Here is a 22,484-nt window from a genome sequence, read left to right as displayed (position 1 = left end):
GGAGCGGCGCTCTAGGCCGCGGGTCTCGGTGGCCCGGCGCATGCGCAGTGAGCGGCGCCCGGCCATGCCGAAGGGAGCGCGGCCGGCGGCGGCGGCCCGGCAGGAGGAATGGCGGGGGGAGGGCGAGGGGCAGGGTGAGCCGGACGCCTGGGCCCCTCGGGGGGGGGGGGGAGCCGGACGCCTGGGCCCCTCGTGGTGGGGGGGGGCAGGACGCCTGGGCCCCTCTTGGGGGGGGCGGGACGCCTGGGCCCCTCGTGGTGGGGGGGGAGGCGGACGCCTGGGCCCCTCGTGGGGGGGGGCGGGACGCCTGGGCCCCTCGTGGTGGGGGGGGAGGCGGACGCCTGGGCCCCTCGTGGGGGGAGGCGGACGCCTGGGCCCCTCGTGGGGGGGGGCGGGACGCCTGGGCCCCTCGTGGGATGAACCCGGACGCCTGGGCCCCTCGTGGGGGGGGCAGGACGCTTGGGGCCCTCTTGGGGGGGGTGGGACGCCTGGGCCCCTCTTGGGGGGGGTGGGACGCCTGGGCCCTTCTTGGTGGGGGAGCCCGGACGCCTGGGCCCCTTGTTGGGGGGGGGCAGGATGCCTGGGCCCTTCGTGGGGGAGGGGGGCAGGATGCCTGGGCCCCTCGGGGTGAGGGGAGCCCGGACGCCTGGGCCCGTCATTGGGGGGGGGAGCCCGGACGCCTGGGCCCTTCGTGGGAGAGGGGGCAGGACGCCTGGGCCCCTTGCTTGGGGAGGGAGCCTGGATGCCTGGGCCCCTCGTGGAGGGGGTGAACCCGGACGCCTGGGCCCCTTGTGGGGTGAACCCGGATGCCTGGGCCCCTTGCTGGGGGGGGGGACCCAGACGCCTGGGCCCCTCATGGGGTGGGCAGGGGGGGGCAGCGAGGGCACCTAGGAGAGGGTCAGAGCACGTGGCAGCGGCCCGGACGCCTGGGCCCCTCGGGGCAGCGTGGGGTGGGGCAGGGCGTGCCCGGAAGCCTGGGCCCCTGGAGGAGTCGGGGGGGGGGGTGCTGCCCGGACACCTGGGCCCCTGGAGGGGTTGGTGGGGGGGGGGCTGCCCGGACCCCTGGGCCCCTGGAGGAGTCGTGGGGGGGGTGCTGCCCGGACGCCTGGGCCCCTGGAGGAGTCGGGGGTGGTCCGCCTGGACGCCTGGGCCCCTGGAGGAGTCGGGGGGGGGGGTCCGCCCGGACGCCTGGGCCCCTGGAGGAGTCGGGGGGGGGGGTGCTGCCCGGATGCCTGGGCCCCTGGAGGAGTCGGGGGGGGGTGGTCCAACCGGACGCCTGGGCCCCTGGAGGAGTCGGGGGGGTGGTCCGCCCGGACGCCTGGGCCCCTGCCGGGTGCCCTGACCCCCTTCCCCCCCCCCCCTTTTCCAGACCAGCCGGTGAAGAAGGGCAAGAAGGACCGGCGGGGCAAGAAATCGGTGAGCCGCGACCCCCCCCCCCCCGCCCGACCCCCGCGACCCCCCGCGACCCTTGACCTCTGCCCCCGCGACCCCCTGACCTCTGCCCCCCCCCAGTTCTTCGAGGAGCTGGCGGAGGAGCCGCCCCCCCGCCGCCCCCCGCCGCCCCCCCGACCGCCCCCGACCAGGAGCCGCCGCCGCAGGTACCGGGGGGGAACGGGGGTACCGGCGGGTAACGGGGGGTATTGACGGGTAGCGGGGGTACCAACAGGTAACGGGGGGTATTGGCAGGTAGCGGGGGTACCAACAGGTAACGGGGGGGTATTGACAGGCAATGGGGGTACCAACAGGTAACGGGGGGGTATTGACAGGTAGCGGGGGTATTGACAGATGACAGGTAGTAACAATATGTAATGGGGGTACCAACAGGTAATGGGGGGTATTGACAGGCAATGGGGGTACCAACGGGTAACGGGGGGTATTGACAGGTAGTGGGAGTACCAACAGGTAACAGGCAGTACCAATATGTAATGGGGGTACCAACAGGTAACGGGGGGGTATTGACAGGTAGTGGGGGTACCAACAGGTAACAGGCAGTACCAATATGTAATGGGGGTACCAACAGGTAACTGGGGGTATTGGCAGGTAGCGGCGGTACCAACAGGTAACAGGCAGTACTGATACGTAGTGGGGGTACCAATAGGTGATGGGCAGTACGGATGGGTAACGGGGTGTTACCAACAGGTAACGGGGTACTGACAGGTAACAGGGTGTATGGATGGGTAATGGGGTGTTATCAACAGGTAATGAGGGGGTACCGACAGGTAATGGGGTGTACTGATGGGTTACAGGGGTACCAACAGGTAACGGGCAGTAGTGACAGGTAACACGGTGTTACCAGCAGGTGACAGGAGTGTGCTGGTGGGTAACAGGGTGTTACTGACAGGTAACGGGGGTACTGACGCATAACAGGGGTACCAACAGGTAATGGGCAGTACTGACGAGTTACGGGGTGGTACCAACAGGTAACAGGGGGTACCGACAGGTAATGGGGTGTACTGATGGGTAACGGGAGTACCAACAGGTAATGGGCAGTACCAACGGGTGACAGGGTGTTACCAACAGGTAACGGGGGGTTCTGGCAGGTGGTAATGGGGGTAGCAAGAGGTAACAGGCGGTACTGATGGGTAACGGGGTGTTACTGACAGGTAAGGGGGTACCAATGGTACCAACAGGTAATGGGGGGGGGTACTGATGAGTAATGGGGGTACCGACAGGTAATGGGGAGTACCAACAGGGTAATGAGGGGTACTGACGAGTAATGGGGGTACCAACAGGGTAACGGGTTACCGATGGGTGATGGGGGTACCGACAGGCAACAGGGTGTACCGACGAGTGCTGGGGTGTACTAATGGGTGATGGGGGTACCGACAGGCAACAGGCAGTACCGGTGGGTGACGGGCGGGTGACGGGCGGGTGACGGGGGGGTACCGGCGGGTGACGGGCGGGTGACGGGGGGTGACGGGGGGGGTACCGGCAGGTGACGGGGGGGGTGACGGGGGGGTACCAGCGGGTGACGGGGGGGGTGACGGGGGGTACCGGCGGGTGACGGGGGGGGTGACGGGGAGTACCGGCGGGTGACGGGGGGGTGATGGAGGGGTACCGGCGGGTGACGGGGTACCGGCGGGTGACGTGGGGGTACCGGCGGGTGACGGGGGGGTGACGGGGGGGGTGACGGGGAGTACCGGCGGGTGACGGGGGGGGGTGACGGGGGGGTACCGGCGGTCCCCGGAGGATGCAGGGAGCAGCGAGCCGGCGCTAACGAGCGGTAGAGAGCGGCGAGCGGAGTAACGACGCTGGGGGGGGCGGGGGGGTAACGACAGCGTTAGAAGGGAGGGAGGCGAGCAGGGGTGACGAGAGCGGTACCGGGGGGCAGCGACGGGGGGCGGCCGGGGGCGGGGGGTAACGCGGGGTCATCAAGGGGTGCTGGGTGCTGACGAGGGGCAGTGGGGTTACTGGGAGGGGACGAGAGGCGTCAGGAAGGGGAAAAGGGGTAATAACGGGGTAAGAGCGGGGAGCGAAGGGGTAGCGGGTGCAGTAAGGGGGTGACAGCGCCGCCACGAGAGGGTACCGGGCCCTAACGAAAGGCTAATAGCGCTAATGAAGGGCTATTACGGAGCTAATAAAGGGGTAAAAGCGTAATGAAGGGGTAAGAGAAAGAAATAAGGGGGTATCGAGCAGTAATAAAGGCGTAATAGGGAGTGATAAAGGGGTATCAGGCAGTAATAAGGGGTTAATAGGGCTAATGAAGGGGCGTTAGATAGGTAATAGAGTAGTGGAGGGGTAATACGAGGGTAAGAGAGAAGAGCAGAGGGATGAGACACGGGAATAAGACCCTGATAGCGGCAATAAATACGTAATAAGCAGCTAATAAAGAAGCATTAGGCAGTAATAAACAGATATGAGGCAGTAATGAAATGGGAATTAAAAACAGCAAGGCGGTATTAAGTGGTAATAGGGAGGAAACGGATAGAAAGGGGGCTCAAGCAGGGTTGGAGGGGTATTAGGCGCTAATAAAGCAGCGGGAGGGAGACAGTGGAGGAGCGTGGGGCAGGGCTGAAGAGCTGACGCGGGTTGGTAACGGGGCGACGGCGGTGCTGAGGAAGAGTTGGGCCGAAACGGAGCGGTAACGGGGGCGGCGGAGGAGCAGGAGGCCGCGGTAGGGTCCTGGTGGGGATTAACAAGGGGCCGGCGGGCAGCGCGAAAGCACTGGCAGAGCGGGGGGGAAGCGCGGAGAGGGGGTGCTGGAGCAGCAACAGTGGGCGCTGGAGGGGGAACAGCGGGTACTAGGGGGTAATGGGGGTAGTGAGGGGGTAACAGGCAGCGCTAACGGGGCGGTAGCGGGTATTGAAGGAGTAACAGGGTACTAAAAGGGTAACAAGGAGCACTGAGCGGGTGATGGGGGTACTGAGGCGCTAACAGGAGGTGTTGAAGAGGTAATAGCAGGCACCAAAGGAGTAAGGGGGAGTACCAAGAGGGTAACAAGGAGCACCGGAGCAGTAATGCGAGGTATTGAAGGTGCAATAGCGGGCGCTAAAGGGGTATGAGCAGGTACTGCAAGGGTAATAGGAGGTACTACGGGGGTAACAAGGAGTACTGGAGGGGGATCAGAGGGACTGAAGGGGTAGTAAGGGGTATGAAAGGGTAACGGGGAGCACTAAATGGGTAATAGGAGCTATTGCAGAGGCAAGGGGGTGCTAAAGGGGCGATAGCAGGTATTAAAAGGGTAGTAGCGGGTATTAAAGGGGTAACGGTGGGTAGTAGAGGGGCAGGAGTTGGTACTAAAGGGGTGATAACGTGTACTGAAAGAATAATGGGGAGTATAGAGGGGTAACGGGGGCTATCAGAGGGGCAAAAGGGGGTACTGGAAGGGTAACGGAGGTATTAAAGGGGTAATGGGGGCTATTAAAGGGGTAATAGCAGGTACTACAGGGGTAACGGGGGCTATCAAAGGGGTAAAAGCGGGTACTGGAAGGGTAACGGAGGTACTAAAGGGGCAATAGTGGGTACTAAAGGGGTGATAGCAGGTACTACAGGGGTAACGGGGGCTATCAAAGGGGTAAGAGCAGGTACTGGAAGGGTAACGGAGGTACTAAAGGGGCAATAGTGGGTGCTGAAGGGGTAACGGAGGTATTAAAGGGGTGATAGCAGGTACTAGAGGGGTAGCAGGGAGTACTAAAGGGGTAACAGCAGGCGTTAAAGGGGTAATAGGAATTGAAGGGGTAGTGAGAGCTAAAGGGGTGAACAAAGGTACTGAAGGAGTAACAGCAGGTACTGAAGGGGTAACAGCAGGGACTGAAGGGGCAATGGGGGTACTAAGGGGGTAATAGCGGGTACTGAATGGGGTAACAGGTACTGAATGGGGTAAGGGGGTACTGAAGGGGTAACGAAGGGGTAACGAAGGGGTAACGGTACTAAGGGGGTAAGGGGGGTGCTGAAGGGATAACGGTAATAAGTGGGTAACGGGGGGTACTGAAGGGGTAATAGCAGGTACTGAAGGGGTAACGGGGGTGCTGAAGGGGTAAGGGGGTACTAAAGGAGTAATAGCAGGTATTGAAGGGGTAATGGGGGTACTGAAGGGGTAACAAGCAGTAGTAAAGGGGTAATAGGTACTAAACCAGTAACAGGGGGCACTGAAGCGATAATAGCAGGTACTGAAGGGGTAAGGGGAGTACTAAAGGGGGTAATAGCAGGTACTAAAGAGGCAATGGGGGTACTGAAGGGGTAATAGCAGGTACTGAAGGGGTAACAGTGATAAGGGGGTAACGGGGGGTACTGAAGGGGTAATGGGGGGTACCGAAGGGGTAATAGCAGGTACTGAAGGGGTAACGGGGGGTACTAAAGGGGTAACAGTGATAAGGGGGTAACGGGGGGTACTGAAGGGGTAATGGGGGGTACCGAAGGGGTAATAGCAGGTACTGGAGGGGCGAGGGGGGGCAACGGGAGGCGTAGGCAGGGCCCGGGGGGGGCCCAGGGGGCTCACGCGGCCCCCAGGGCCCCCGGCGGCGGCGGGGGGGGGAGCGGCGGAAGGAGAGGCGGCGCCCGGAGGCGGAGCCTGCGGCCGCGGAGGAGGCGGAGCTTAGCCGGCGGCTGCGGGAGCTGGCGGCGGCCGGGGGCAGCGAGGAGGAGGAGGAGGAGGAGGAAGGTGAGTCCCGGCCGCCCGGGTGCCCGCTGCCTCAGTTTCCCCTCTCGGGAGCAGCGAGGTGAGCGGGCTAGAGCGTCCGCGGGCAGCGGGCCCGGGTCCTCTCTGGGCCTCGGCTGACCTGCGACTCTATGTCCTTCCCCCCCCCCCAACAGCTCCGGCCCCCGGCAAAGGCGGGAGGAGGAGGAGGAGGAAGGTGAGTTGGGGGGGGGGGGCTCCAAAACGGGGGGGAAACGGGTTTTTTGGGGGTTCCCAAAGTTCCAGCTTCGCCCTTGCCCAGGGCGGCAACGTCTTCGCGGCCCTGAGCCGGGAGCAGAGCGAGGAGGAGGAGGAGGAGGACGAAGGCCGCCGGCCCGGCAAGGGCAGCAAGGTGCGTGTGGGGGAGGGAGGGCCCGGACGCCTGGGCCCCGTGGCGGTTTTTGGGTAGGGGGCACCCACCCGGACGCCTGGGTGCCGCCCGCTACACGAGGCTGCGGGCAGGAGGAAGAGGAGGGCGAGAAGAAGAGGAAGAGCCGGAAGAACGAGAGGATCCGGGGGAAGCAGCAGGTGAGGGGGACGGACGGGACGGACGCCCCCAAAATGGAGGACGCCCCCCCCCCCCCCTTCCCCACCACCCCTTCTCTCACCTCTTCCCCCAGGGGAAAACCGCCAGCGAGGACGAGGCCGAAGGCTCCGAGGAAGAGGCGGGAAGCAAGAGCGGGAAGGTGAAGCGAAATCGTCCCCGGCCCGGACGCCTGGGCCCTTCTGCCGTGGCGGCGTCCCCCCAAATTCGGATTTCTTCCAGGGCGGGAACAAAGCGGCCGAGGAAGGTGACGGCGGCGGGAGGAAGGCCAAGGGGAGGAAGAACCCGGTGGCCCAGGTAAGAGCGAGGCAGGACGAGCCGGGGTCCCCGCGGGCCCAGGCGTCCGGGCCCCTCCCTCACCCCCCTCCCCCCCCCCCGCCACCTTTTCTAGAACAAATTCGCCGCTTTGGGCGACGACGACGATGAGGACGAGGCCGAAGGAGGCCGGCCGGGCAGCGAGCCCGTAAGTAGTGGGGGGGGGGGGGGGGCTGCTCCCGGACGCCTGGGCCCCTTGACACCCCCCCCCCCAACCCGCAGCGCTCGGAGGAGGAGGAGGAGGAAGAGGAGGCCGGGAGGAAGGAGGAGGAGGGCGGCGGCGGCGCCCGTTTGAGCAAGAAAGAGAAGAAGAAGATGAAGAAGCAGGTAAGGGAGGGGGCGGGGCTACGGGCTGGGGGCGGGGCTACATGCCGGGGGCGGGGCCAGCGCTGACCCCGCCCCCTTTCTTCCCGGCAGCTGGAGTACGAGCGGCAGGTGGCGGCCATGGCGGCGGCGGCGGCCGAGAGCGACTTCGCCGTGTCGCAGGCGGAGCTGTCGTCGCGCCAGGCCATGCTGGAGAACGCCTCCGACATCAAGGTGCCCCGTCCCCGTCCCCCCGCCGGTGCCACCTCTCGTGTCCCCCTGGTCGCCCCGAGGTGGCATCCGCCGCGTCTTCCATCCCCGCTTGGTGGCACCTCTCGTGTCCCCCTGAGGTGGCACCTCCCATGTTCTCCATCCCCATGTGGTGGTGGCATCTCTCGTGTCCCCCCGAGGTGGCACCTCCCATGTTCTCCATCCCCACGTGGTGGCACCTCTCATGTCCCCCTGAGGTGGCACCTCCCATGTCTTCCATCCCCGCTTGGTGGCACCTCTCGTGTCCCCCATCCCCCTGAGGTGGCACCTCCCATGTTCTCCATGCCCATGTGGTGGTGGCGCCTCTCGTGTCCCCCCGAGGTGGCACCTCCCATGTTCTCCATCCCCACGTGGTGGCACCTCTCGTGTCCCCCCGAGGTGGCACCTCCTATGTTCTCCATCCCCACGTGGTGGCACCTCTCATGTCCCCCTGAGGTGGCACCTCCCATGTCTTCCATCCCCGCTTGGTGGCACCTCTCGTGTCCTCCATCCCTTTGAGGTGGCACCTCCCATGTTCTCCATGCCCACGTGGTGGCACCTCTCGTGTCCTCCATCCCTTTGAGGTGGCACCTCCCATGTTCTCCATCCCCACGCGGTGGCCCCTCCCGCGTTCCCCCGTCACCCTGAGGTGCCACCACCCCTTTCCCCTGAGCCTCGGCGCGGTGGCCCCCCCCCCACGTCGCCCTGTCACCCTGGGGTGGTGGCCCCTCCCACCTGACGTCCCCCCCCCCACCTCGTCCCCGTCCCAGCTGGAGAAGTTCAGCATCTCGGCGCACGGCAAGGAGCTCTTCGTCAACGCCGACCTCTACATCGTGGCCGGCCGCCGCTACGGCCTCGTGGGCCCCAACGGGTAGGTGGCGCCCGTCACCGGGGCGTCGGGGCGGCTCTTGGGGAGCCGGTTTAACCCCCCCCCCCCCCCGGCAGGAAGGGGAAGACGACGCTGCTGAAGCACATCGCCAACCGGGCGCTCAGCATCCCGCCCAACATCGACGTGCTGCTCTGCGAGCAAGGTGCGCCCGGACGCCGGGGCCCTCGCCGCCCGGACGCCGGGGCCCCGCTGGGCTCCGGGACGCCTGCTGGGTCCCTTGGTGGGATGGAGCAAGAGCCCCCCCCCCCCCCCCCCAGTCCCCAACACCCGGACACTTGGGCCCTTCAGAGAGGTAGAACCAGCTCCCTCCCGGACACCTGGGCCCCTTTGGGGTGGAGCGAGGCCGCCCGGACTCCTGGGCCCCTCAGAGAGGTGGAACCAGCCCCCCCCCCCCCGGACTCCTGGGCCCCTCAGAGGTGGAACCCCCCCCCCCCCCAGACTCCTGGGTCCCCTTGGGATGGAGTGAGGCCACCCGGACACCTGGGCCCCTCAGAGAGGTGGAAACCCCCCCCCGCCCGGACTCCTGGGCCCCTCAGAGAGGTGGAACCCGCCCCCCCGGACTCCTGGGCCCCTCAGAGAGGTGGAAACCCCCCCCCCCGGACTCCTGGGCCCTTCAGAGAGGTGGAACACCCCCCCCCCCCGCCCGGACACCTGGGCCCCTCAGAGAGGTGGAACAGCCCCCCCCCGGACTCCTGGGCCCCTCAGAGAGGTGGAAACCCCCCCCCCCGGACTCCTGGGCCCCTCAGAGAGGTGGAACAGCCCCCCCCCGGACTCCTGGGCCCTTCAGAGAGGTGGAACACCCCCCCCCCCGGACACCTGGGCCCCTCAGAGAGGTGGAACCCGCCCCCCCGGACTCCTGGGCCCCTCAGAGAGGTGGAACACCCCCCCCCCCCGCCCGGACACCTGGGCCCCTCAGAGAGGTGGAAACCCCCCCCCCCCGACTCCTGGGCCCCTCAGAGAGGTGGAACCCCCCCCCGCCCGGACTCCTGGGCCCCTCAGAGAGGTGGAACACCCCCCCGCCCGGACTCCTGGGCCCCTCAGAGAGGTGGAACACCCCCCCCGGACTCCTGGGCCCCTCAGAGAGGTGGAACCCCCCCCCCGCCCGGACTCCTGGGCCCCTCAGAGAGGTGGAACACCCCCCCGCCCGGACTCCTGGGCCCCTCAGAGAGGTGGAACACCCCCCCCGGACTCCTGGGCCCCTCAGAGAGGTGGAACCCCCCCCCCGCCCGGACTCCTGGGCCCCTCAGAGAGGTGGAACACCCCCCCCGGACTCCTGGGCTCCTCAGAGAGGTGGAACAGCCCCCCCCCGGACTCCTGGGCCCCTCAGAGAGGTGGAACAGCCCCCCCCCGACTCCTGGGCCCTTCAGAGAGGTGGAACAGCCCCCCCCCCCGGACTCCTGGGCCCCTCAGAGAGGTGGAACACCCCCCCGCCCGGACTCCTGGGCCCCTCAGAGAGGTGGAACCCCCCCCCCCGCCCGGACTCCTGGGCCCCTCAGAGAGGTGGAACACCCCCCCCGGACTCCTGGGCCCCTCAGAGAGGTGGAACCCCCCCCCTGCCCGGACTCCTGGGCCCCTCAGAGAGGTGGAACAGCCCCCCCCCGGACTCCTGGGCCCCTCAGAGAGGTGGAACAGCCCCCCCCCGGACTCCTGGGCCCCTCAGAGAGGTGGAACAGCCCCCCCCCGACTCCTGGGCCCTTCAGAGAGGTGGAACAGCCCCCCCCCCGGACTCCTGGGCCCCTCAGAGAGGTGGTACCCGCCGCCCCAGACACCTGGGCCTGTCAGAGGTTGAACCAGCCCCCCCCCCCCCGGACTCCTGGGTCCCCTTGGGATGGAGCGAGGCCACCCGGACACCTGGGCCCCTCAGAGAGGTGGAACACCCCCCCCGGACTCCTGGGCTCCTCAGAGAGGTGGAACACCCTCCCCCCCCACCCGGACACCTGGGCCCCTCAGAGAGGTGGAACACCCCCCCCCCCGACTCCTGGGCCCCTCAGAGAGGTGGTACCTGCCGTCCCGGACACCTGGGCCCCTCAGAGGTGGAACCAGCCCCCCCCCCCGCGGATTCCTGGGCCCCCTTGGGATGGAGCGAGGCCACCCGGACACCTGGGCCCCTCAGAGAGGTGGTACCCCCCCCCCCGCCCCGGGGACACCTGGGCCGCGTCGGGGCGGGGAGCGAGGCCGGCCCGGACGCCTGGGCCCGCCGCAGCAGCCCCGTGCGGCCCCGCGCAGAGGTGGCGGCGGACGAGACGCCGGCGGTGCAGGCGGTGCTGCGGGCCGACACGAAGCGGCTGCGGCTGCTGCAGGAGGAGAAGCGGCTGCAGGCGGAGCTGGAGCGGGGCGACGACGCGGCGGCCGAGCGCCTCGAGAAGGTACCCGCGGCGGCGGCGGCGGGGGGACGACGGGGCGCCGGCCGGACGCCTGGGCCCCTCCGTTTCCCGACGCCGGCCCTCGCCTCGTCGCCAAGGTGTACGAGGAGCTGCGGGCGATCGGGGCGGCCGCCGCCGAGGCCAAGGCGCGTCGCATCCTGGCCGGCCTCGGCTTCAACCCCGAGATGCAGAACCGGGCCACCAGGAAGTTTTCGGGCGGCTGGAGGATGCGGGTGTCGCTGGCCAGGTGAAAGGGTTTGTGGGGGGGGACGAGGTTGGGTGGGGGACGGAGCTGAGGCCCGGCGCACTCGTGACACCGCCGCCGCAGGGCGCTCTTCATGGAGCCGACGCTGCTGATGCTGGACGAGCCCACGAACCACCTGGACCTCAACGCCGTCATCTGGCTCAACAAGTGGGGCGGCGGTGGCGGTTGTCCCCAAGGCGGGGGGGGGGGTGGCGGTTGTCCCCAAGGGGTGGTGGCGGTTGTCCCCGGGGGTGGTGGCGGTTGTCCCCGGGGTCGGACACCCCTTCTTCCTTCCTTCCTCCCCCAAAACGTTCCCCGCGTCCCCTCTTGGCGTCCCCGCTCCTGCTGCGCCGGCCCCGGATGTCCTCGTCCCCGTGGTGGCCTTGACCCCATCTGACGTCCCCCGAGTCCCCATCTGATGTCCCCGTGTCTCCCTGATGTCCCTGCGTCCCCCCAACATCCATCTGACGTCCCCATCCGGCGTCCCCGTGTCCCCTCTTGGTGTCCCCGCTCCTGCTGCGCCGGCCCCGGATGTCCTCGTCCCCGTGGTGGCCTTGACCCCATCTGACGTCCCCCGAGTCCCCATCTGATGTCCCCGTGTCTCCCTGATGTCCCTGCGTCCCCCCAACATCCATCTGACGTCCCCATCCGGCGTCCCCGTGTCCCCTCTTGGTGTCCCCGCTCCTTCTGCGCCGGCCCCGGATGTCCTCGTCCCCGTGGTGGCCTTGACCCCATCTGATGTCCCCCGAGTCCCCATCTGATGTCCCCGTGTCTCCCTGATGTCCCTGCGTCCCCCCAACATCCATCTGACGTCCCCATCCGGCGTCCCCGTGTCCCCTCTTGGTGTCCCCGCTCCTTCTGCGCCGGCCCCGGATGTCCTCGTCCCCGTGGTGGCCTTGACCCCATCTGACGTCCCCCGAGTCCCCATCTGATGTCCCCGTGTCTCCCTGATGTCCCTGCGTCCCCCCAACATCCATCTGACGTCCCCATCTGACGTCCCCATCCGGCGTCCCCGTGTCCCCTCTTGGTGTCCCCGCTCCTGCTGCTGCCAACCCCAGATGTCCTCGTCCCCGTGGTGGCCTTGACCCCATCTGACGTCCCCCGAGTCCCCATCTGATGTCCCCGTGTCTCCCTGATGTCCCTGCGTCCCCCCAACATCCATCTGACGTCCCCATCTGACGTCCCCATCCGGCGTCCCCGTGTCCCTCTTGGTGTCCCCGCTCCTTCTGGCGGCCCCGGATGTCCTCGTCCCCGTGGTGGCCTTGACCCCATCTGACGTCCCCCGAGTCCCCATCTGATGTCCCCGTGTCTCCCTGATTTCCATGTCCCCGTTTGATGTCCTCGTGTCCCTCCAATGTCCCCACGTCCCCTCTTGGTGTCCCCGCTCCTTCTGCGCCGGCCCCAGATGTCCTCGTCCCTGTGGTGGCCTTGACCCCATCTGATGCCCTGCGTGCCCCCATGTCCCTGCGTCCCCCAACATCCATCTGACCCCATCTGATGTCCCCATCCGGCGTCCCCGTGTCCCCTCTTCGCGTCCCTGTTCCTTCTGTGCCAACCCCAGATGTCCTCGTCCCCATGGTGGCCTTGTCCTCATCTGGCATGCCCATGTCCCCATCTGATGTCCCCATGTGTCCTTGATGTCCATGTCCCCATCTGATGTCCCTGTGTCCTCCCACATCCCCGTGTCCCCTCTTTGCATCCCCACTCCTGCACTGGCCCTGGATGTCCTTGTCCCCATGGTGGCCCTGTCCCCATCTGATGTTCCCGTCCCCATCCGACGTCCCTGCGTCCCCCCAACGTCCCCGTGTCCCCATGACGTCCCTACATCTCCATCCGACGTCCCCCCGCGTCCCGTGATGTCCCTACATCCCCATCTGACGTCCCAATGTCCCGTGTCCCCGTGACGTCCCTGCATCCCCATCTGACGTCCCAATGTCCCCGCGTCCCCATGACGTCCCTACATCTCCATCTGACGTCCCAACGTCCCCATGACGTCCCTACGTGCCCATCCGACGTCCCCGCGTCCCTGTGACGTCCCTATGTGCCCATCCGACGTCCCCGCGTCCCCGTGACGTCCCCGTGTCCCCGTGACGTCTCTGCGTGCCCATCCGACGTCCCCGCGTCCCCCCGACATCCCCGCGTCCCCGTGACGTCCCTACGTGCCCATCCGACGTCCCCGTGTCCCCGTGACGTCCCTGCATCCCCATCTGACGTCCCAATGTCCCCATGACGTCCCTACGTGCCCATCCGACGTCCCCACGCCCTTGATGTCCCCCTGCCCCTTGACGCCCCCCCGCGCGGCCCCGACGTCCCCCCCCCGACGTCCCCGTGTCCCCCCCCGCTCCCCGCCTTGCGTCCCCGCAGCTACCTGCAGACGTGGAAGAAGACGCTGCTGGTGGTGTCGCACGACCAGGGCTTCCTGGACGACGTCTGCACCGACATCGTCCACCTGGACGCCCAGCGCCTCTTCTACTACCGCGGCAACTACAGTGCGCGGCGGGCGGCCGGGGAGGGGGTGGGGGGCCCCCGTCCCCCCCCCAGGACTCCCGCTGACGCCCCCGGCCCCGTCCCCGCAGTGGCCTTCAAGAAGATGTACCAGCAGAAGCAGAAGGAGCTGCTCAAGCAGTTCGAGAAGCAGGAGAAGAAGCTGCGCGACCTCAAGGCCGGCGGCAAGTCCACCAAGCAGGCGGTGAGCGGGGGGTCCCGTGTTCCCCCCCCCCCCACACACACCTGGGATCCCACCAGACCCTCTAGGATCCTCTCAGACCCCCCCAGGATCCCCCCCAGACCCCTCTGACACCCCCCAGGATCCCACCAGACCCTCTAGGATCCTCTCAGACCCCCCCAGGATCCCCCCAGATCCCTCAGACCCCCCCAGGATCCCACCAGACCCTCTAGGATCTTCTCAGACCCCCCCAGGATCCCCCCAGATCCCTCAGACCCCCCCAGGATCCCACCAGACCCTCTAGGATCTTCTCAGACCCCCCCAGGATCCCCCCAGATCCCTCTGACACCCCCCAGGATCCCACCAGACCCTCTAGGATCCTCTCAGACCCCCCCAGGATCCCCCCAGATCCCTCTGACACCCCCCTAGATCCCACCAGACCCTCTAGGATCCTCTCAGACCCCCCCAGGATCCCCCCAGATCCCTCTGACACCCCCCGGGATCCCACCAGACCCTCTAGGATCTTCTCAGACCCCCCCAGGATCCCCCCAGATCCCTCTGACACCCCCCAGGATCCCACCAGACCCTCTAGGATCCTCTCAGACCCCCCAGGACCCCCCCCAGCCCCTCCTGAACCCCCCAGCCCCTCCTGACCCCCCCAGGACCCACCCCAGGCCCCCCAGATCCCCCCCAGGATCCCCCCCAGCCCCTCCTGATCCCCCCATACCCCGCAGGATGCCCCCCAGCCCCTCCTGAGCCCCCCAGACCCCCCCAGGGTCCCCCCCAGGACCCCCCCAGACTTCCCAGGATCCCCCCCCAGCCCCTCCTGACCCCCCAAGATCCCCCCCAGATCCCCCCCAGGACCCCCCCAGCTCCTCCTGAACCCCCCAGGTCCCTCCCCCAGCCCCTCCTGACCCCCCCAGGATCCCCCCAGGACGCCCCAGACCCCCCAAGATCCCCCCCAGGTCCCCCCCCAGACTCCCCAGATCCCCCCCAGGTCCCCCCCCAGACTCCCCAGGATCCCCCCCAGGTCCCCCCCCAAGACTCCCCAGATCCCCCCCAGGTCCCCCCCCAGCCCCTCCTGACCCCCCCCAGCCCCTCCTGAGCCCCCCAGATTCCCCCCAGGGTCCCCCCAGGACCCCCCAGACCCCCCCCAGGCCCCCCAGACCCCGCAGGGTCCCCCCCAGGTCCCCCCCAGCCCCTCCTGAACCCCCCTAGCCCCCCCCCAGACCCCCCAGGACCCCCCCCCCGAGCAGGGCAGGATGGCGGGGCGGGTTGGTGGGTTGGTTGGGGGGGGGGGGAAGCTGCCGGAGCGGCTGCCAGCCCCCCCGTGCCCCCCCCGGCGGCAGGAGAAGCAGGCGAAGGAGGCGCTGACGCGGAAGCAGCAGAAGTGCCGGCGGCGGCCGGCGGCGGCGGCGGCCGAGGAGCCCGGGGGGGCCGAGCTGCTGCAGCGCCCGCGCGAGTACACCGTGCGCTTCACCTTCCCCAGCCCGCCCCCCCTCAGCCCCCCCGTCCTCGGCCTGCACGGTACCCGCCGGGGGGGCTGGGGGGGGGATACGGCCTCCGAGGGGGGTCCTGGGGGGCCCTAGGGGGGAGATACGGCCTCTGGGGGGGGTCCAGGGGGGGAGATACGGTGCCTGGGGGGGTCCTGGGGGGCATCGGGGGGTCCTGGAGGGGAGATACAGCTTCCAGGGGGGGTCCTGGGGGGCCCTAGGGGGGAGATATGGCCTCCGGGGGGTCCAGGGGGGGAGATATGGTGTCTGGGGGGGGTCCTGGGGGGCGTCAGGGGGTCCTGGGGGGGAGATACAGCCTCTGGGGGGGGTCCTGGGGGGGAGATACGGCGTCTGGGGGGGTCCTGGGGGGGAGATACGGCCTCCGGGGGGGTCCTGGGGGGGAGATATGGCCTCCGGGGGGGTCCTGGGGGGGTCCTGGGGGGCGTCGGGGGGTCCTAGGGGGGAGATACAGGCTCCGGGGGGGGTCCTGGGGGGGCCTAGGGGGGAGATACGGCCTCCGGGGGGGTCCTGGGCGGGAGATACGGTGCCTGGGGGGGTCCTGGGGGGCGTCGGGGGGTCCTGGGGGGGAGATACGGCGCCTGGGGGGGTCCTGGGGGGCGTTGGGGGGGGCCTAGGGGGGAGATATGGTGTCTGGGGGGGTCCTGGGGGGGGGCACGGCCTCTGGGGGGGCTCCAGGGGGGTATTCGGGGGGGTCCTGGGGGGCGTCGGGGGGTCCTGGGGGGGAGATACGGCCTCCGGGGGGGTCCAGGGGGGGAGATCCGGCGCCTGGGGGGGTCCTGGGGGGGGGCACGGCCTCCGGGAGGCTCCAGGGGGGTATTCGGGAGGGGGATATGGTGCTCGGGGGGGTCCTGGGGGGCGTCGGGTGGGTCCTGGGGGGGTCGGGGGGTCTCTAGGGCTCCGGGGGGGCACTGGGGGCAGGTGAGGGGTCCGGGGGGGGCGTTAAAGGGCCCCTTCGCCCCCCCCCAGGCGTCGATTTTGGCTACGAGGGGCAGGAGCTGCTGTTCCGCAACCTCGACTTCGGCATCGACATGGAGTCGCGGGGTGAGGGGGGGGGAGACCCTACCAAAACATGGGGGGGGGGGAGACCCTACCAAAACATGGGAGGGGGGGCGGAGACCCTACCACAACATGGGGGGGGGGGAGACCCTACCAAAACATGGGGGGGGGCGGAGACCCTACCAAAACATGGGGGGGGGCAGGAGACCCTACCACAACATGGGGGGGGGGAGACCCTACCAAAACATGGGGGGGGGGGGGCGGAGACCCTACCACAACATGGGGGGGGGAGACCCTACCAAAACATGGGGGGGGGGGGAGACCCTACCAAAACATGGGGGGGGAGACCCTACCAAAACATGAGGGGGGGGGGGCGACCCTACCAAAACACGGGGGGGGAGACCCTACCAAAACATGGGGGGGGGGGGGGACCCTACCAAAACATGGGGGGGGGCGGAGACCCTACCACAACATGGGGGGGGAGACCCTACCAAAACATGGGGGGGGGGAGACCCTACCAAAACACGGGGGGGGGCGGAGACCCTACCACAACACGGGGGGGGGGAGACCCTACCAAAACATGGGGGGGGGGGGAGACCCTACCAAAACACGGGGGGGGGGAGACCCTACCAAAACACGGGGGGGGGGGCGGGAGACCCTACCACAACATGGGGGGAGGGGAGAGGCAGCTGGGCTAACGAGGGGGGGCTGCTAATGAGGGGAGGGGCCATTAATGGGGGGGGTCGCTAATGAGGGGGGTGCTAACAGGTCGCTAACAAGGAAGTCGCTAACGAGGCGGGTCAGTAACGAGGGGGTCGCTAAGGGGGGGTCGCTAGTGAGGTTGCTAACGAGGGGTCGCTAACGAGGTCACTAACGGGGTCGCTAACGAGGTCACTAACGAGGTCACAGGGTTGCCAATGGGGTTGCTAACGAGGCGGGTCACTAACGAGGGGGTCGCTAAGGGGGGGTCTCTAATGAGGGGTCGCTAACGAGGTTGCTAATGAGGTTGCTAACGGGGTCACTAACGGGGTCGCTAATGAGGGTTGCTAACGAGGTCGCTAACGGGGTCGCTAACAAGGGGGGGTCGCTAACGAGGTCGCTAACGGGGCCGCTAACGAGGGGTCGCTAAGGGGGGGGGTCACTAACGAGGGGGTCACTAACAAGGTCACTAATGGGGTTGCTGACGGGGTCGCTAACGAGAGGGTCGCTAACGAGGGGGGTCGCTAACGGGGTCGGTAATGAGGGGGGGTCGCTAACGAGGCCGCTAACGAGGGGGTCGCTAACGAGGGGGGTCGCTAACGGGGTCGGTAATGAGGGGGGGTCGCTAACGAGGCCGCTAACGAGGGGGTCGCTAACGAGGGGTCGCTAACGAGGCTGCTAATGAGGGGTCGCTAACGGGGTCGCTAACGAGGGAACGCTAACAAGGGGGTCGCTAAGAGGGGTCGCTAAGGGGGGGTCGCTAACGAGGGGTCGCTAACAAGGCTGCTAACGAGGGGTCGCTAACGAGGGGGTCGCTAACAAGGTCGCTAATGGGGTCACTAACGGGGGTTGCTAACGAGGGCGTCGCTAACGAGGGGTCGCTAATGAGGCTGCTAACGAGGGGTCACTAACGAGGGGGTCGCTAACAAGGTCGCTAATGGGGTCACTAACGGGGGTCGCTAACGAGGGGGTCGCTAACGAGGTCGCTAACGGGGTCACTAATTAGGGGGGTCGCTAATGAGGTCGCTAACGGGGTCGCTAACGAGGGGGTCGCTAAGGGGGGTCACTAACGAGGGGGGTCGCTAAGGGGGGGTCACTAACGAGGGGGGTCGCTAACGAGGTCGCTAACGAGGGGGTCACTAATGAGGGGGTCACTAACGGGGGTCACTAACAAGGGCGTCGCTAAGGGGGGGTCGCTAACGGGGTCGCTAACGAGGGGTCGCTAACGGGGTCGCTAAGGAGGGGGTCGCTAACGAGGGGTCGCTAATGGGGTCGCTAACGAGGGGTCGCTAACGGGGTCGCTAAGGAGGGGGTCGCTAAGGAGGGGGTCGCTAACGAGGGGTCGCTAATGGGGTCGCTAACGAGGGGGTCGCTAACGAGGGGTCGCTAATGGGGTCGCTAACGAGGGGTCGCTAACGGGGTCGCTAACGAGGGGTCGCTAACGAGGGGTCGCTAACGAGGGGTCGCTAACGAGGGGTCGCTAACGAGGGGTCTCGCCGGCAGTGTGCATCGTGGGCCCCAACGGTGTGGGCAAGAGCACCCTGCTGCTGCTGCTCACCGGGCAGCTCGCCCCGGTCGGTGCCCCCCCGCGTCCCCCCACCCTCGTGTCCCCCCCCGCGTGGGCCCCCCGTGTCCCCCCCCGTGCGTCCCCCCACCCGTGTCCCCCCCCGCGCGTCCCCCCACCCTCGTGTCCCCCCCCACCCGTGTCCCCCCACCCGTGTCCCCCCACCCATGTCCCCCCACCCTCGTGTCCCCCCGTGTCCCCCCGCGCGTCCCCCCACCCGTGTCCCCCCTGTGCATCCCCCGCATGGCCCCCCACCCTCGTGTGTCCCCCCGTGTTGGCCCCCCCGTGCCCCCCCGCACGTCCCCCCCACCCTCATGTCCCCCCCGTGTCCCCCCCCGCGCGTCCCCCCACCCGTGTCCCCCCCGCGCATCCCCCCACCCTCGTGTCCCCCCGCGTGGGCCCCCACCCGTGTCCCCGCCACGGGCCCCCCCGCGCGTCCCCCCCACTCTCGTGTCCCCCCTGTGTATCCCCCCCGTGTATCCCCCCGCGTGGCGCCCCCACGGGTCCCCCCTGCGTGCCCCCCCCCCGCGGGTCCCCGCTGTGTATCCCCCCCCGTGTATCCCCCCCCGTGTATCCCCCCCGTGTCCCCCCCACCTGTGTCCCCCCCCCGCGTGTGTCCCCCCCCCCGCGGTCCCCCCCAACGGGTCCCCCCCACGTGCCCCCCCGTGTCCCCCCCCGCGGCCCCCCCCCTGCGAGTGTCCCCCCCGTGTCCCCCCCGCGTTTCCCCCCCGTGTCCCCCCGTGTCCCCCCCCGTCCCCAGAGCGCCCCCCCCGCGCCCCCCCCCGTCCCCGTGGCCTCCCGGCCCCGTCCCCCCGTGTCCCCTCGGTGCCCCCCCCCACGCTGCCCCCCCCCCCCGTCCCCAAACGTCCCCCCGACGTCCCGGCCCGCTCAGGGCTTTGGGGGTGTCCGGGGCCCCCCGGGCGTTTTGGGGTTATTTCAGGGGGGTTTTGGCCCCCCCCGGCACTGACACCCCCCCCCCCCACAGACGCGGGGTGAGATGCGCAGGAACCACCGGCTGGTGAGTGCAGGGGGGGGGGCGGGGCCTGAGGGGGTGGGGCTACAGCCAGAGCTTGGGGGGCGTGGCTTCATGGGAGGCGGGGCTACCTGGAGGCGGGGCCACTGGGGGCGTGGCCGGCGTGACCCCGCCCCTTCCAGGAAGAGGTTTGTCCTGCTGGAGCCCGAAGCGGAGGGAGGGCGGTGCCTCCCTGGGGGGCGTGGCTTCAGGGGGCGTGGCCTCCACGGGGAGGAGCCAATGGGGTGTGGTCAGCATGACCCCGCCCCCTCAGGGAAGAGGGGGGGGTTGCCTCTGGTGCAGCCCAAAGCGGAGGGAGGGTGGTGCCTCTGTGGGGGCGTGGCTTAATGGGGGCGTGGCTTATTGGGGAGGGGGTCACCTGGGGGCGTGGCTAAAATGACCCTGCCCCTCCCCTCTGGGAAGTGGTTTGTCCCTGCTGGAGGGAGGTTGGTGTCTCTATGGGGGCGTGGCTTGGTGGGGGGCGTGGCTTGGTGGGGGGCGTGGCTTGGTGGGGGCGGGGCCAGCATGGCCCCACCCCCTCGGGGATGAGGTTTGTCCCCGGTGGAGCCCAAAGCAGAGGGAGGGCATTGCCTCCATTGGGGGGGCGGTGCCTCCCGTGGGGGCGTGGCTTAATGGGGGTGTGGCTTGATGTGGGAGTGGCCTCCTGGGGGCGTGGCCAGCATGGCCCCACCCCCTCGGGGATGAGGTTTGTCCCCGGTGGAGCCCAAAGCAGAGGGAGGGCATTGCCTCCATTGGGGGGCGTGGCTTAATGGGGGCGTGGCTTGATGTGGGAGTGGCCTCCTGGGGGGCGTGGCCAGCATGGCCCCACCCCCTCGGGGATGAGGTTTGTCCCCGGTGCAGCCCAATGCAGGGGGCGGGTGGTGCCTCCAATAGGGGGGCGGTGCCTCCCAGGGGGGCGTGCCTCCCACGGGGGCGTGCCCGGCCGCGGGGGCGTGGCCTGTCTGACCCCGCCCCCCCCCCCCCCCCCGCAGAAGGTGGGGTTCTTCAACCAGCAGGCGGCGGAGCAGCTGCGGCTGCAGGAGACGGCGGCCGAGTACCTGCAGCGCAGCTTCAACCTGCCCCACCAGGACGCCCGCAAGTGCCTGGGCCGCTTCGGCCTCGAGGGCCACGCCCACACGCTGCAGATCGCCAAGCTCTCCGGTGGGGGCGGGGCCTGGCCCGGGGGGGCGGGGTCTGACCCCGGGGGGGCGGGGTCTGACCCCGGGGGGGGGGGGGGTGCTGCAGGGGGGAGGAGGTGGGAGCTGCACGGGCTGCAGGGGGCTGAGCTCTCTGGTGGGGGCGGGGCTTGGCCGGGGGAGGGGCGTGGACCAAGGGGGCGGGGCCTGACACTAGGGGGCGGGGCCTGACCCGGGGGGGCGGGGCCTGGGCCGGGAAGGGGCTGCAGGGGAGGAGGTGGAGGCTGCACGGGCTGAGCTCTCCGGTAGGGGCGGGGCCTGGCCGGGGGAGGGGCATGGACCAAGGGGGCGGGGCCTGACACTAGGAGGTGGAGTCTGACCAGGGGGGCGGGGCCTGGGCCAGGGAGGGGCTGCAGGGGAGGAGGTGGAGGCTGCACGGGCTGCAGGTGGCTGAGCTCTCTGGTGGGGGCGGGGCCTGGGCCGAGGGGGCGGGGCCTGACCCGGGGGCGGGGCTTGGGGGAATGGGCGGAGCCACAGCTGCAGGTGGGTGGTTTCTGCAGGTGGGGGGGGGCTCCTGGGAGGGCGGAGCTTCATGGGGGGCGGGGCCTGCCCGGGGGGGTGGGGCTCCACATACTGCAGGTAGCTGAGCTCTCTGGGGGGGGGGCGGAGCCTCTCATCGGAGGTGGGGCTTAGGGAAGGGGCGGAGTCTCTCAGCAGGGGTGGGGCTTAGGGAAGGGGCGGAGCCTCTCCCGCTTGCGGCAGTGGGCTGATGCTCCAGGTAATGGGGGGGGGGTGTTAACGGACGGAGCTGGGAGCCTATGGGGGGCGTGTCCCCTCGCGAGGGGGCGGGGCTCTCTAAGCCACGCCCCTTCCCCCCCCCCCCCCCCCCCGGTGCCGCAGGCGGGCAGAAAGCCCGGGTGGTGTTCGCGGAGCTGGCGTGCCGGGAGCCCGACGTCCTCATCCTGGTGAGTGCTGGGGGGGGGGGGAGAGACGCGGGGACGCCTGGGCCCCCCCCAGCCCGGACGCCTGGGTCCCCCCCCCCCCCAAACCCGGACGCCTGGGCCCCCGCTGAGCCGCTGCTTCGCCGGCAGGACGAACCCACCAACAACCTGGACATCGAGTCCATCGACGCCTTGGCCGACGCCATCAACGAGTACCGGGGAGGTGAGTTTAAAAGGGGGGGCGGAGCTAAAGGGGAGGGCGGGGCTGAAGGGGGGGCGTGTGAGGTGACGGGCGGCTGACGGCCCCGCCCGCAGCGGTGGTGGTGGTGAGCCACGACGCCCGCCTCATCACGGAGACGGCGTGCCAGCTCTGGGTGGTGGAGGAGCAGGGCCTGAGCCAGATCGACGGCGACTTCGACGACTACAAGCGGGAGGTGCTGGAGGCCCTGGGCGAGGTGGTCGTCGGCCGCCCCCGCGACTGAGCCGCCCCCCCGGGGGGGGGAATAAACGACAACGGAGCAGCAGCAGCTGGAACGAGCTCTGATTTGCGTCTGGGGGAGCGGGGGCGGGGTGCTTGGCGTCAGTAGGTTTCAGAGTTAACGTGCTGCTGTTCTGGAGAAGCGCGTTTTTGGGGGGGGCGGGGGGGGTACAGCCACCAGTTCGTGTCCTCGGCTTCTGCTTGACAGCCAGAGGTGGAGTGGGGAGTGAGAACGTGCCATCAGTAGGCTCCAGAGTTAACGGCCAGGGGCTGGGGTGGGGAGGCAACCAGCCTTGCTCCCTCATCCTCATTCTTCAGCCTCATTGGCTGAAGCTGCAGCACCAATTGAGGGTGATGCACGGGGCAGGGTTAAGGTAGGGACATGCTGCCAGCAGTAGGTTCCAGAGTTAACACAGCAGGACCAGTGCTGGGGGCCGTGACAAGGCCGCAGCCTGTG

The 22,484-nt window shown here is 68.9% G+C and overlaps 1 protein-coding gene across 1 annotated transcript; it reads left to right on the top strand.

The window, feature by feature from the left end:
- ABCF1 (ATP binding cassette subfamily F member 1) lies at window positions 1-22,073 on the top strand. Its single transcript, XM_068923864.1, has 27 exons — window positions 1-134; window positions 1,370-1,416; window positions 1,513-1,598; window positions 5,950-6,100; window positions 6,253-6,293; window positions 6,378-6,467; window positions 6,578-6,643; window positions 6,736-6,801; window positions 6,882-6,956; window positions 7,051-7,122; window positions 7,197-7,301; window positions 7,392-7,511; window positions 8,297-8,397; window positions 8,472-8,557; window positions 10,642-10,781; window positions 10,877-11,025; window positions 11,107-11,190; window positions 13,387-13,511; window positions 13,599-13,711; window positions 15,037-15,214; window positions 16,168-16,242; window positions 18,400-18,470; window positions 19,446-19,478; window positions 20,465-20,633; window positions 21,509-21,573; window positions 21,700-21,772; window positions 21,865-22,073. The coding sequence occupies exons 1-27, from the start codon at window positions 109-111 to the stop codon at window positions 22,029-22,031; spliced, it is 2,574 nt and encodes an 857-aa protein (XP_068779965.1). The 5' UTR covers window positions 1-108; the 3' UTR covers window positions 22,032-22,073.
- Window positions 22,074-22,484: the final 411 nt, after the last annotated feature.

This window comes from Struthio camelus, chromosome 36, assembly GCF_040807025.1.
Source record: "Struthio camelus isolate bStrCam1 chromosome 36, bStrCam1.hap1, whole genome shotgun sequence".
Lineage (NCBI taxonomy): Eukaryota > Metazoa > Chordata > Aves > Struthioniformes > Struthionidae > Struthio > Struthio camelus.
The sequence above is the reverse complement of the archived record's forward strand: the minus strand, read 5'-3'. Positions and strand labels throughout refer to the sequence as shown.

Coding starts and splice junctions, on each gene's coding strand:
- ABCF1 (XM_068923864.1), top strand. CDS start 109: ATGGCGGGGGGAGGGCGAGGGGCAGG. Junction 19,479..20,464: donor TGCGCAGGAACCACCGGCTG/GTGAGTGCAGGG, acceptor CCCCCCCCGCAG/AAGGTGGGGTTCTTCAACCA. Junction 21,574..21,699: donor AGCCCGACGTCCTCATCCTG/GTGAGTGCTGGG, acceptor CTTCGCCGGCAG/GACGAACCCACCAACAACCT.